At 44.3% G+C, this 14,518-nt stretch overlaps 2 protein-coding genes and 2 long non-coding RNA genes across 5 annotated transcripts in view; 2 read left to right on the top strand and 2 right to left on the bottom strand.

Moving 5' to 3' along the window:
- Window positions 1-759: 759 nt before the first annotated feature.
- Window positions 760-3,947, bottom strand: LOC136421612 (uncharacterized). The gene is made up of 2 exons (XM_066409068.1): window positions 3,349-3,947; window positions 760-1,473 (listed from the first exon to the last, which is right to left on the bottom strand). Exons 1-2 carry the CDS (start codon window positions 3,889-3,891, stop codon window positions 865-867), a joined length of 1,152 nt encoding a protein of 383 aa, XP_066265165.1. The 5' UTR covers window positions 3,892-3,947; the 3' UTR covers window positions 760-864.
- A 39-nt stretch (window positions 3,948-3,986) lies between these two features.
- LOC136421613 (uncharacterized) lies at window positions 3,987-5,982 on the top strand. The gene is made up of 2 exons (XR_010753474.1): window positions 3,987-4,650; window positions 5,296-5,982. It is a non-coding gene; the product is annotated as an uncharacterized lncRNA (long non-coding RNA).
- Window positions 5,983-6,480: 498 nt separating this feature from the next.
- Window positions 6,481-8,211, bottom strand: LOC136421611 (uncharacterized). The gene is made up of 2 exons (XR_010753473.1): window positions 7,755-8,211; window positions 6,481-7,019 (listed from the first exon to the last, which is right to left on the bottom strand). It is a non-coding gene; the product is annotated as an uncharacterized lncRNA (long non-coding RNA).
- Window positions 8,212-8,710: 499 nt separating this feature from the next.
- LOC136422269 (mucin-17-like) overlaps window positions 8,711-14,518 on the top strand; it is a 37,082-nt gene continuing 31,274 nt past the window's right edge. The window contains exon 1 of one of the 2 annotated variants that reach the window (XR_010753587.1): window positions 8,711-9,197. Coding sequence is in view for 1 of the 2 variants with exons in the window: in XM_066409924.1 (XP_066266021.1) it covers window positions 9,060-9,197 (138 nt within the window). In the remaining variant the exon portion in view is untranslated. The remainder of the gene's footprint in view (window positions 9,198-14,518) is intronic. The other variant, XM_066409924.1, reaches the window with a different exon arrangement.

Below are 14,518 nucleotides of genomic sequence, written 5' to 3'. Positions count from 1 at the left end.
CCGAGGCCCTGAAGGGTAAACATACCACGGAAGACGAATGAGTTTCTGAATTAGATTTCCCGCTCTTTGTGTAGGGGTGTGCACTATCATCGGTGTTATCATCTTAATAAAATATTCTCCTATTAAACCTATCCGTGCCTTCCGTGCGTCCCCCCACTGAGGGACATCCGTGTGGTGTTCCAAGGTCATCGCAGAGCCTGCGTTTACGCCCCGCCTGTCACCCCTTGTGGCGTGACCGTCCGCCCGGGGGCTCCCGGCCTTGACTGACGCTGAATAGCGTGGGTACCCATGTGCTATAACGAATTCAGCGGTTCGATACCGGCAAACCTGTTATCCCGTTGCGGATTTTGTGGGCGATAAACGACAGGGAATTTTTACGTGGGGAAAATAACACCTGTAGATACCCTAGTTAGCCGGGTAGGCCTGGGCTAGGAAAGGTCACTCGCTTTCGCGCCGTTGTGATTATCCCGACATCTGGTCGGCACTGTGGCGTCGTGGCTATCTAGGGCCCCCCTCCCCTCGTCAACGTTCCCCGCCTCGAGGGAGACGTGTGATGATTAAGTGTTGGGGGCCATGGCTACTGTGTCGCCATGTGGGTCCCCCGGCCAAGGTACCTTATCTGACGACCGTGCATTTTGTATGCTTCCGTGTCATAAACATGTTCAATTGTGGGGATGTAGGTGTGGTGTGTCATATATTGTCAACTATCTTTACTTTGTGGTATATGGCTACCTCTAATCGACTGGGTCACACACAGGGTTTGCCAACAACAGTCATGGTTTAATAATCATACTTTCTTTCGGTACAACAACCAAAAACACACAAAACCGCACTGTATGATATGAGGAAACCGTGGGGTAGAGTTCAACGGTTCCTGCGGGGCAGATGGCAGTCATAACTCAGATGGCCGCGCTGATTGCAGTTGAAGCACTTGGCCTTGCTGATGTTCTGCGGTGTGCCACCCCGGCCGGATGGGGTCCACTCGCTTCGGCCAGGGGCCCACCCGCCTCGACCAGGGGCCCAGTCGCTTCGACTAGGGGCCCACTCGCCCTGACGAGGGGCCCACTCGCCCCGCCCGTGCCCCCCAGGGTACTGGGCCGGTGGTGTCGCGCTCGGTCCGTACTGGGGGGCCCAGGTGCCGAAGTTGGATGCTCCCGATCCCCTGGGGGTCTGCCTGGCCGTGCCTTGCCGGCCCCTCAAGGCTGTAGTCGCCTTCTCCTTTTCCTCCGCCAGGCGACGCTCCTCCTTTGTTTGGATTATTTTCCATACTGCGGTCCCAACTCCTGGGATTGTGGCGTTCTCTACGAACAACTCCCTGGCCAGCTTCCATGTTTCTATGCGTTTGTTTCCGGCCTTCTTGGCCTTTCTGATCAGGCTGGCCAGCGCACGCTCCAGCCTCATCGGGTGCAGGTGGATGTCTGACTCCTTGCATATGTCCTTGAGCCTTTGGCGTTCCTTGTGGACGGGGTCACTCTAAAAACAACAGGGGAAAAGATAACCTGTCAGCACGTGCTTCACTGAACTCCTGCCTGGAGTCGATCAACTGTGGGTATGTCAGACTCCATCCGTCTGACGGGTCCATCCGTCACACTATCTCCCTCAAAGGAGACCCACCACATTCCAAGATGTGGCTACTGATAAGGGTCGGGGTGTTATCAATGGGAGGGTTGTGGGGAAATGTCCCGGGGTGGGACATCTGGTGAAATCATTTTTGTGAAAAATGGGGGCCGCCAGGCCGAGCCGGGGGCCCCTCTCTCAGAGGATGTATTTTTGGAGACCGTTGTCTCTGTCTGATTTTGTACTCAGATTGGCACAGAAACCAGCAAGAGGCAAGAAAACATGGGGGCTTTCGGGGAGGTCTACAGCTGATGTCTGTTTTTGGTGACCATCGGGCGACGCCACGCCCGTCGGGCAACACCACGAAATTTGATGGAAGGGGGGGGGGAGCGGTTATCAACTAAGTTACCACGATATACCCCTACTTTTACACATTCACGGATGAACAGAAAAAAGCTACCTTTCTCTTGAAACTTCCTGTGGGAGTCCCCGAGCCAGGTACCACGTGTGTTACTGTTTGAAGCACAATACAAATCTACCTGTGGGAGTCCCCGAGCCAGGTACCCCGTGTGTTACTATTTGGAGAACAATACGAATCTACCTGTGGGAGTCCCCGAGCCAGGTACCCCGTGTGTTACTGTTTGAAGCACAATACAAATCTACCTGTGGGAGTCCCCGAGCCAGGTACCACTTGTGTTACTGTTTGAGGCACAATACAAATCTACCTGTGGGAGTCCCCGAGCCAGGTACCACCTGTGTTACTGTTTGAGGTACAATACAAATCTACCTGTGGGAGTCCCCGAGCCAGGTACCACTTGTGTTGCCGTTTGAAGCACAATACAAATCTACCTGTGGGAGTCCCCGAGCCAGGTACCCCGTGTGTTACTGTTTGAAGCACAATACAAATCTGCCTGTGGGAGTCCCCGAGCCAGGTACCACGCGTGTCGCTGTTTGAGGTACAATACAAATCTACCTGTGGGAGTCCCCGAGCCAGGTACCGCGTGGGTTACCGTTTGAAGCACAATACAAATCTACCTGTGGGAGTCCCCGAGCCAGGTACCACGTGTGTTACTGTTTGAAGCACAATACAAATCTACCTGTGGGAGTCCCCGAGCCAGGTACCATGCGTGTTACTGTTTGAAGCCCAATACAAATCTACCTGTGGGAGTCCCCGAGCCAGGTACCACGCGTGTTACTGTTTGAAGCCCAATACAAATCTACCCGTGGGAGTCCCCGAGCCAGGTACCATGCGTGTTACTGTTTGAAGCACAATACAAATCTACCTGTGGGAGTCCCCGAGCCAGGTACCACGTGTGTTACTGTTTGAAGCACAATACAAATCTACCTGTGGGAGTCCCCGAGCCAGGTACCACGTGTGTTACTGTTTGAAGCACCATACAAATTTTACCTGTGGAAGTCTATTTTGTAAATAATGCTACATGTATTACCATTAATGTCCGCGAGATTTTCCGGGCTAGCTTGCCCCGTGCGTTGCCGTTGGAAAAACCAGGCTACCATGTCTGTGGAATTTCCCGGGTCAGGCACCGCGCGCGTTACTTTTTGAAATACAATGCTAACATACCTGCCCGATTCCTCGGGTAAAAAGCCATGTGCGTGACCATCAAAACACAATGTTAAAACGCACCTGCCGGATTCCCCGGGTCAAGTGCCACGTGCCCTACTTTGGAAAACAATGCTAGGACACCGGCGGGATTTCCCGGGCTAGGTGCCACGTGCACTAAAATCGTAGAGAGGTGGACCGTAACCTACTGAGCGAGAGCGTGTACTAACCTCCAAGTCTTCGTCCTCAGAGCCGCTTGAGTCCGAACTTTCAACGCGGCGCTTCCTTTTCTTCGGTTTCGGGCTCTCGCCCGAGGGCCCCGACTGGGCGCTGTCGGGCTGGGCGCTGTCGGGCTTGCTCGTCGGCGGTGGTTGCTTGTCCTTGCCGTTGGGGGTGCCGGGCTCGGTAGGGGACAGTCGTTTGACGGCTGCCACCGCTGCGTCTCCTGCCGCCTTCTCGGCACTGATTTCCTGGCCAACCAGGATTTCGTTGGCTGCCACGATGGTAAAATGGGCCAAACGAACCGCTGACTCCTTGTCTTTCAGGTCGAGGAGGGCCATCCTCAGCAGGGCCTCCGGCGGCTCGCCGGTCAGCGTACCGATCCTCTCGAGGATGTCATCGGCGTCGTGTTGCCTTAAGGGCACCTCCGTCTCGAAACGAGCCAAAAACTCGTCCGGTGGGGTGGGCACGGCCCGGTCGCTGACCTTGGAGATGAGCGGCACGACGCTGTTGTGCACATGTGTGGCGTTGGGACGTAGTACGATAGGAGCCATGGTGGCCTTCCGACTTTGGTCAAGCAAACCGACGGAATGAGGGGTTGTATCATCTTACCCTCTTCTTCGCCGCAAAGCAACACGGGATAGTACGAAGCAGAAACACTGTCACAAAAATCGTATATATGTTTTTAAAAAGGGACATGTTTTTTTATAAGGGGGCAAATTAAATCCACATATGTTTTGAAAATAGGGCCGTTTTTTTAAAGGGGGCAAATTAAATCCACATATGTTTTGAAAATGGCACATGCTTTTAAAAAGGGGGCAAATTAAATCCACATATGTTTTGAAAATAGGACATGGTTTTTCTTGTGGGTCATATCTTTTAAAACAATATGCATCTTAAAAATAACCAAAATGAGAATATGAGACGAAAAAAAAACATACACCATTTTCATTTTGTACCGTGTATAAGTTTATTCCCCAATCCAGGAAACCCACCGGTTTGCAAAGTGGTGCTTTCAAAATGGTCTATCGTTTCCGATTTACCCCCCATTTTGATAGTGGTGCTTTCCAGTTACGCCGATTTCAAACTGGTCGATTTCAAAGTGGTCGATTTCAAAGTGGTCGATTTCAAAGTGGTCGATTTCAAACTGGTCGATTTCAAACTCCAAACGGAAATGACGTAAGTCGGAAATGACGTAAGTCGACGCTCATCGCCAGAGAAGCCACCAAGTATCGGTGATCGCTGTTTACGTCCTTGTTTTCACCGTCTTGTACGCGTTTTCTGATCAGCTACGTGTCCCCAGGATATACCAGGTTTGTGTTGACTTTTTCACGTTGTAATAATTTTAGAGTTGCATGTTTAATCGGTACTTTATAGAATGTAAATCGTAATGCAGCCGTATCGTTTGGAAGATTACAAAACTACGCAAATTGCGTGCCGAGCTAGCTATCGAGGAACTCTTCACTTTACGTTCTAACAACTTGAGACGATCAATGATATGATATGTGGTTCAATTTTCGTTGATATGAATTGTTAAAATGTACAAACTTGCGATAGTTTTGCTCCGTAGTCAGTGAGGGGAATGGGGAGGGGGGCGAACGGCCGGCGCAACCATGTGCAAGTTCGGACACGATTTTTGTAGTCTGATACGAACCCAGGAAGCCACAAAAATAAATTTGTGTTTCTTATTCTGTTTGTTAAGAGACCTTAGCGAGTATAAATTTGTATGATCGTGCATTAGTTTGAAAGGAATATCTATCCAGATTCCAGACGAAGATTAAAATTACTTGTCCTTGCTGGCTGGCATGTTTTTCTCAGGTTTGTAAAAATATGCATAGCGTGTAAATGTACCACGTATTATTCATAGTTTTTTAGACATTTTGAATAACTTACCTTGTTGCCACTGGGAATTGTTGTTATGTCCATTTGAACGCATTTTCCTTGTTTCTTACTCATAGTATGCTCCAGAGGATCGGCACTGTAGGGATTTTCCCAGCCCTTGCTGCATATACACAGCACCTATGAGTGCTATGACCATACAATGTAGCTGTTGATGCATCATGCTGTCTACACAAGGATGAATGTCATGCATATGCACATGCATGTGTCAAAGTCTTTCAACCAACGGTTGAACCAAGGATATGTATATAAATTATAATGTATTTGAAACAACACACATTGACAGTTTAGTGCTTTCTGAAGCAATGAAAACATGTTTATTTTCATCCCTGCTGGATACAAGTATCTGTAAGCACATCGAAGTATGTGTTCTTATTTAATATGCGTACCTGATATACCTGGTGCTTTATAATATTGTAGATAATTAAGTTTGATGTGAACAAAATTTTTGTATTTGCAAATGATTGTAGAATATTTTGTAAGTGTTGGATTCCTCAGGGTAAATGAATTGAATGAATAGCTAGTACATGTAAATGAAAATTGATCCATTTCATGTAATGTTTCACAACACTCAGTCTCTTTATAAGAAGCTATGATTCTTCAATCTAGTTGTATCTATGCAGATGATGTCATTGTTTAGAAAATATGAGCATGATGGTGTAGCCTAGAATGTCCTTTGTTGCCTGTATCATACTTATTCCGACCAGTGATATTGAATGAATCATGAGTAAATGATAAAGGTGTGATCTCTGTGTGTGTTCTATGAACTTGATCTAATTATGTACTAATACATGTAGTGGGATGTTGTGTAGAGGTTCTCATGTATTTTTACTGTACGGACAAGCATGGTCTGTATGTCCTAATTGACGAAAAAAAAATCACATGCAGATTGTACATTTTGTAGATTGTTCAATATTCATCCTTTGTCAGATGTCTTATTATACTTATTCTTATTCAAAAATTCACCACTTTGTGTTTCAATATACATGTACGCTTTTGTCACTTTCAGTTTGTGACAGACTGTACATGTAGATCCATCATTGTAGTATATGAATAGACCTTGGACTTGGAGTGTATTTTCCATTCCCATTGAAGATGAAGATTGTGCTTTGTGAAGAATGCTGCTGTACCTTCAATGTACTGTGCAATGCAATGTACTAGTAGAGTAAAAGTTATCATCAATATGTAAGAAGAACTTGGGGGATTTCCCATGTGTCTCATATCAGTCGGACTGAGGCATGAAGTTGCAGGAAATGGATTTTTAATAATAATTACACTATAATAGTTAACATATTCTACGCAAAAGGCTACAACACTAATAGTATTTTTCTTGTGCAATAAAAACCTTACTTATATAAGAAAACCGTGGTTTCTTACATGCCTAAAGTTGAATCTTAGACAAGGCAATGATGTGAGGCTAAAATTGAAGGAAACATATTTGTGTTATCTTGTCAAAATACAGTAGTCAACACATCCTAGAAAGAACTACTGAAGTCAAAACGCAGGGGTTGGAGGGGGAAGTTCCGAACACCAAACGTATGGTACATACCTTTATACTTATACTAGTTACAGTGTTCACTATCATGTATACACCTACTGAAATTGCATTGAAAAATTTGAATGTCTTCAGTTACACAAAAACAGTTAACATGTCCATGGAAGGTTGAAGCTGCTCCACAGACTTGTAGAATTTCGCTCCGAGTCAACAGTTCTTAGTGGCATCTGACTCCAGTCCTTGACTCGCAGATATGGCCCAGCCACTTTATTGCTGGCGTCCATAAAACTAGCAAAGAACAAAAAAAAATATACACATATATTGACGAGCAACAGTGAAAGCTGATGAATAAATAAAATGTAACTAAATCGAAATGTTTTCATGTGCAAACTGGGATCAAATTATGTAGCATGTGTTCATGTTTGCCACGTTCATTACACAATTCTTTTCTCTCAAGAAATAGCCATACTGTTATCCTTAGATCATACACACAAATATTATAACATAATAAATCACAGCAACAAGGCATACACATACGAGGCTCAACCTTTCTACCATTCTTCTTTGTATATGTTTGAAGTTTCCCGTAAGAATGGCCAACTATCCTGGAAAGCAACACCGTTTCACCAGAAGGTCTAGATGTGTCCATTATGTAAGCACATGCACACAGATAAAACATTATTACTAGTAACAAATGGTGGTGTATACGCGTGGTGAACATGTATTCGTACGAGTTCATGCCCCCCTCCCCCATCTGGCGTCATTACAAAACACGCATTTCCAGTCGAATTTAATCATATTTATGAAACAAACAAGACTTTATATAGTCTGAATTTCGTCACAGTCGAGCCCAAGCATCCCTTGTAATCACCGAATCGATCAATGATTAAGGAAAGTCCGAAACAATTTGCGTAGTTTTGTAATCTTCCAAACGATACGGCTGCATTACGATTTACATTCTATAAAGTACCGATTAAACATGCAACTCTAAAATTATTACAACGTGAAAAAGTCAACACAAACCTGGTATATCCTGGGGACACGTAGCTGATCAGAAAACGCGTACAAGACGGTGAAAACAAGGACGTAAACAGCGATCACCGATACTTGGTGGCTTCTCTGGCGATGAGCGTCGACTTACGTCATTTCCGACTTACGTCATTTCCGTTTGGAGTTTGAAATCGACCAGTTTGAAATCGACCACTTTGAAATCGACCACTTTGAAATCGACCAGTTTGAAATCGGCGTAACTGGAAAGCACCACTATCAAAATGGGGGGTAAATCGGAAACGATAGACCATTTTGAAAGCACCACTTTGCAAACCGGTGGGTTTCCTGGATTTGGGGAATAAACTTATACACGGTACAAAATGAAAATGGTGTATGTTTTTTTTTCGTCTCATATTCTCATTTTGGTTATTTTTAAGATGCATATTGTTTTAAAAGATATGACCCATAAGAAAAACCATGTCCTATTTTCAAAACATATGAGGATTTAATATGCCCCCTTTTTAAAAACATGTGCCATTTTCAAAACATATGTGGATTTAATTTGCCCCCTTTTTTAAAACATGTGCCATTTTCAAAACATATGTGGATTTAATTTGCCCCCTTTAAAAAAACGGCCCTATTTTCAAAACATATGTGGATTTAATTTGCCCCCTTATAAAAAAACATGTCCCTTTTTAAAAACATATATACGATTTTTGTGACAGTGTTTCTGCTTCGTAGATAGTAGCCACAACCTTTTCTGTTGGTTCGCGCGCGCTAAGAAGAATTGTCGTAAAAGCGAGTTTGCGGCACTCTGCTGATGCATCTTGGGAAGTGTGTGACGGCTCTCGTGAGACCACACGGGCTCGTGGCGTCTTTATACCCTATCTCTGATTGGTCCATTTACTGTACGTCATCATATCTCGTCTCTGATTGGTCTGATTTTTTAAACATCCCCTCTGATTGGTCAGACTGGGGAAAGGAGACGAACTTCAAACCAAAATTTGCATCTCAGATCCTGTTTGACGAAGGAATTATTGAGGTCAGTAGGAGGCGAAGCTAGTTTCAGCACTTGGTGTAGTTTGTACAAAACTCTTCGTCCTAGCGGACAGAACAATAACCAGAGAGCTTCTTTATGCACAATATTTCATCGTTTGTGGCACTTCTTGTCAAGAGGGAGAGAATATATTCTACAGGACACAGTTTCTCGCTAGTTCTCGGACGTTTGCGGCCGTACAGAGACGCCATTTTTTGGGGATTTTACAAATTCCCACCCTCCCCTTGTGAGGGGTAGACTGTTGCCTCTTCCCTCCCTCTGTGTGAGGTTCAGACGCTAAAATGGCTTCTGCAGCCCCAGGTCCAGCAAAGAAGCGTTCCCGGATCCCTGTGCGGGTGTGGCCGAGACCAAAGGACGTCAACTCGCCCATCTGTAGAATCCAGAGGACTTTGGAGGCCATGAACATCGACTGTGCGAAGGTATGAAAATAAGCAGGACTTGGTGGTTGACTCATGGTTGAAAAAATAATTATGTTCAAACACATCAACCACGCAAGTTCTGGTTTATTTATATGAATATAAAAGACTGATTAACTTGAGGTAACCGACGTAAATGTATTCATATTTTCATTTAATTTGATAAAACAGAGACAAAACTAAAGTAAATTTACTGACTTGATTGGAACTTCAAATAGAAATCTCCCTTGAAGAAAACGGTACGAAGAAGAGGTCTTCCACTCAAACATACTTTGTAGACTTCTTCTTGTACAAAACGCTGTACGTGAAAAAGTATTTCCGTCAGTTCTTTACACCTAAGCCACGGTAGATCAGTTCCCTATGAGCAAATTATGATTTGTAAGTAACGAGAACAAGACAGAACTCAAGAGACTTCTAGGCGCTGGCTGGCTTATTTTAATTGATAAGGGTACGTCACCATTCTGTCTTGAGGTATGAAGCCTGAAGAAATCATTTATTCCAGTTAATTTTTTGATACAGGGTTCTTTTCACTGATTTGAAGACTATTTTTGTACTCGTCCCCCCCCCCTAAAGTTGTCTTAGGCCCCATTCATGATTAAAAAAGTAAAACGGTTCGAATCGTTTCAGGCTTTCAGCAAAGTGAACTGTTTTGCTTGTGAACATGAACGCTCCGTAACGGTTTCGTTCCATTTTATTCTGAACCTCCTCGCGAGGTAGTCTACAAGTTACGGTTCAGAATAAAACGGTTTTGCGGAATTGTCATCATGAATGCAAAAGCGCTATGGAACCGATTCACATTAATGTTTATGATGTCGTACATGGTATCAGGACAACTTGGCCCATTTCCAACTCGGCCCATCGCAAATCTGGTCAACTCGGCCCATCGCGGTGGTCAACTCGGCCCATTGCCAAGGTCAACACGGCCCATCGCCAAATTTCCACAAAATGAAACAAAAGAACACTGACCTTCTAAGCCACAACCTCATGACTGCAATTTTTAATGTTTACCCGCCGTGTCTCGGGTAGTAACATACATGTACATTTGTAGTAACAATGTCTCCTTGCGTAATTGTCAGACAACTTCGACTTGTTGAGGTTTTTGGAGCTCCATACTGCCGGTGCTTTTAATGGGCAATCAACATAATTTTCATAGAGACCCTGTTTTTTTGGCAGAAAACTTCGAACTGTTGACTTAATCTGAGGTTTTTGGAGACCCATACCACCGGCGTTTATAGGCAATCAACTTGATTTAATACAGACCACGTCTTTTTGTCAGAGAACTTCAAACTGTTCAGACTTTGAGGTTTTTGGGCCGAGTTGACTGGGGAGATGGGCCGAGTTGACTCTAGGGAAATGGGCCGAGTTGACTGGGCCAAGTTGGTGATGGGCCGAGTCGTCCGACATTCGCTCGTCGTACATCGGGGTGTGTGAGGTAATAGTTCTTGGTGTCACCTGTGCTTTAGCGTGGGAAAGTTTTTAGCTGTCAATCTGATTTTCAGCCGCGTTTTTGAATCGTAACATCTTGCTATGACCCCCAAGGTCTAATGAGGAAATGAGAGCCCTGATATCTGGGGGATCAGGAGGTCCAGAGGAAACTTGATGGCATTCATCGGAACCAGGAGGTGTACGAAAAAATCGCCAAGGGCCCGAAGGAACATGGCTTCAATAGGACAGCAGTTCAGTGCCGATCGACTGGTTAGCACGCAGAAAAGTGAAAGTTTTAGCTCTGCTGTCAAGGATATTTCGGCCGTGTTTTTGAATAGTAAAATCTTGTTACGGCCGCCAACTCAAGGTTCCGGGTCGGAGTTCAAATCTGACCAGGGATGGGGTCATGACCCGGTAATCTGCCAGAAGTGCGTGGTCGTCACTCTGATTTCTGGCCCCTATTGCTTGGTGATCGTTTTAGCTGTGCATAGATTTTTTGTATCTCCCGAAAAGCCTGTGAGTTGTAGTATTTTTGGGCCTGGTGAAGTTGGTTCGCCATCGAAGGCTTGTTTGTATTAGTCTACGCCAACGCCGATGCAGTTTTTTCGCCTGATGATCAAACAACATTGTTTTTAATGCATTTTCACCGAATTTGCGTCATCGGAGATTGCGATTTGTATAGAGTCAGTAGTAAACACAAAAGATCAGTAGTAAACACAAAACAGTAACGTTATAGCAGTGTTCTCGCCAGGTTTTTTTCACAGCATCGGGGCAGGGGTTCGGGGACTGCCGAAAGCCCCAAACGGGGTACAGGGGCAGAGCCCCGTTGGGGAGGACCCAGGGAGGCAAAGCCCCCCCGGAAGCTCTTGCATTTTAGGCTATTTAGAACTTAATAGAAGGCTTCTCTTTCCGTTTTGAGGTTCATATTTATGATAATCGTGGCAGTCAGTCAACTTCTCCACAGGACCTTGACATACAGTACTTCAGGTGAAAAACAACTGAAAACTCACGGAGATCTAAAGATCGGAGATCGAAAACTCAAACAACACATTCACCCATCTCAACAATATCAATAGTTCATCTAGCTACTCAACAAATATTAATATCAATAGTCGATACCAGTTTTCCATTTTTTGGCTGTGCCCGGCTTGTCCGAAGCCGAAGGGCCACAATCGTTGCCGTCAGAAGGTCCCTTCGGTGCGGTTTGTGGGCGGGGCCGCAAATATTCTGGGTGGGAAAATGACGTAACCTCCCTCTAGAAATTTGTCAGAAATACAATAAAGAATCAATTCTATTCCCGCGCTGACAAAGAAAGGAATCTTTTACATTGATAATAAATAGCCTCTGTTTGGGTCAACTGCGGACTGTCGGCTTTCAAATAAGGAGATTTCCCCTGGAATCTGATACATTTACGGCTGTTCTAATAGTCCAGGACCCACCCCGCAGAGATATACTCGGCTATTGTTTACGTTTTCGCGCGATGCTGCCAGCGGCACACGAGCCGCAAAGGGATGTTCCTGGGTGGGAGGGGCGGTGAGACAAGATCGGAGCGGTAGAGCGGGGTGCTAATTTAGTAATTGGCACCTCCCTTTGAGTTGATAGCTGGATGGCTTCCTGCGAAACGTGTGCTTGGAACGTGACCAGGGACGTGACTTTGCATTTTTACTACGGTATTTTTGTCTTTTTTCGCCTCTACCCTGGGTGAAAAACAGCATAGCGGGTGATTTACAGCGTCGGTTTGTCGGCCCACAGCGTAGCGGCCCGCTATGCTCAAAAGGCCTGGCGAGAACACTGTATAGTATCAAGGAGGTTTTGATAGTATTAAAACAATATGTACAACTTTAAAAAAAGATGAAGTAGCAACAATTAAAAAATTACTTAAGTTTTCCCCTACAAGTAAATTAGTGACTGAAACATGGTGCTTGAATCATTTACCAGCCTTATGACCACTGGAGGCATCGTGAAAATGGCTAGAGGTCAGCATCTTATTTACATGTACATTGGCCATTTTGATTTTCTGACAGTATTTGTTTTCGTCCTTTTCCAGCACAAATTTCAACCAAAAAAATTCTCGATCTACAGGGTGTGAAATACTTTTTTGAGCCAGGTTGCACGGTTTGCAACCTAGGTAGAAAGCTAGGTTGCCCGTCAGAATTTCACACAGGCCTCAAAATTAACTTTTTTCCCTACTGTCCCAGCATTGTCCCAAAAATAAATTTCAACTGTCCCGAAGTGAGGATGGACTGTCCCAACCCTATTTTCAGAAATTATGTATTACAACAACTGTAAAGCTCAGTCAGAGTACAGTATTGCTGTGTAAGCTTATTGTCCATTGAAATAATCAACTCAGATTCAAACTTATCTTGTTTTTTTTATTAGACAACAACAGATGTATTACATTATATCTTATGGATAGTAGTGCAACGTCCACTGCACATTTACAGGTAGACCACTTGCTGCAGTGCCTTATCATGTAACAAGTGGCAAGTGGGAACTGGGAAGTTCAAAAGTCATTTTAAGAACATAATCTTTTTCTGAAAATAAACAGTACATAGTGAGTCACTGAGTGACACTAGTCTAGTACATTTACAGGGACCACTTGTACTTTATCAGTGGCAGGTGGGAAGAAAAGAATGAAATATTCTTCAGATTGTCTCTGTCTTTGGTACACAGTGTAACAACAATAGATAGTACACTAGTCTAGTACAGTCAAACGTGTCTAAGAAGACCACCCAGGGGACCGATAGAATTCGGGCGTCTTGGACACGTGGTCTTCTTACAAATAGAGATTGACATTAGTCAAGACAGAGGCACCGATTTCAACGTCATAATTTATTAACAAGAATGCTAAACAAGATGCACTTAATCGTTTAACAGCAAAGCTCGTCTCCATTATACCGCTTTCGGATTCCACATTTACGATATTTCTTCCCTATTTTCCTGGATTATTTTGCAAAAATTCATGAAAATTCGCTTATTTTTGTGGCGAGCGGCGTCACTTTTACCATCGGCATTGTCTGTAAAAACTTGTGAATGGAGTCGATACCGCATAACAATGGGTCATTTCGCTACAACGCTAACGTTAAAAACAAAGGATCGATGTTTTGGGTTGAGTATCCGACACCCTACTGACGTTTTAAAATACAATTTTCATGTAAACAACACCAACTGCATCTGTTTACACCGTGAGTAGGTCAGAAAGTAAGTTTACTGGCGAGTGTTGGCGAAAATTCTTACCGGGCACATGGTCGCCACAAGCGGCAACCTTCTTTCACAAAATCGGCACGCCGCAGAAAAATTACCGGATCATTATGGCATTGTTACCCATGAAAAGATCGTGTATGGTTAAGTTTTTCTCCTGGTGTGAGTTTTAAACTCCCAAACCCGCCCAAACGCCAGAAATTTGCAGAGAAATACAGAAATATAGCCTCTAGCGTGCCTGTACATGTAGAAACGCATTGTTTATTTAGTTAGGATACTTCACTAGAGGCATGGGTGAGCATCCACGTATTATCTTCAAAACAAAATGTTATCAAGTCAAGCTTTCTTTATGTGTATATTTTCTTTATGTAAAGAATGTTTTTGACGAAATAAGTTTAAACTTTTGTACTATTGAATGTAGAGTAAAATCACACCACACGCAATAGTTCCACCCACATTGCAGTAGACTATCCCAATGACCTATGACCACTGGCGCCATCTTGGATTTCATCGCTGCAAAACAGGCCGATTTACCGTGATTTCCCGCAACTTACCATTAAAAACTGACGTCGCCACACATTTGAAAATGACGTGGTCGTCTTAGATTACGTTTTGGTCGCTTGCGGTCCGGATCCGGTCTACCGCGGGGAGATCGGACATTCTGATGTTGAGTAGTTGATTATTTTCCTATTGTCCCA

The sequence above is a fragment of the Branchiostoma lanceolatum genome, chromosome 16 (genome assembly GCF_035083965.1).
Source record: "Branchiostoma lanceolatum isolate klBraLanc5 chromosome 16, klBraLanc5.hap2, whole genome shotgun sequence".
Lineage (NCBI taxonomy): Eukaryota > Metazoa > Chordata > Leptocardii > Amphioxiformes > Branchiostomatidae > Branchiostoma > Branchiostoma lanceolatum.
The sequence above is the reverse complement of the archived record's forward strand: the minus strand, read 5'-3'. Positions and strand labels throughout refer to the sequence as shown.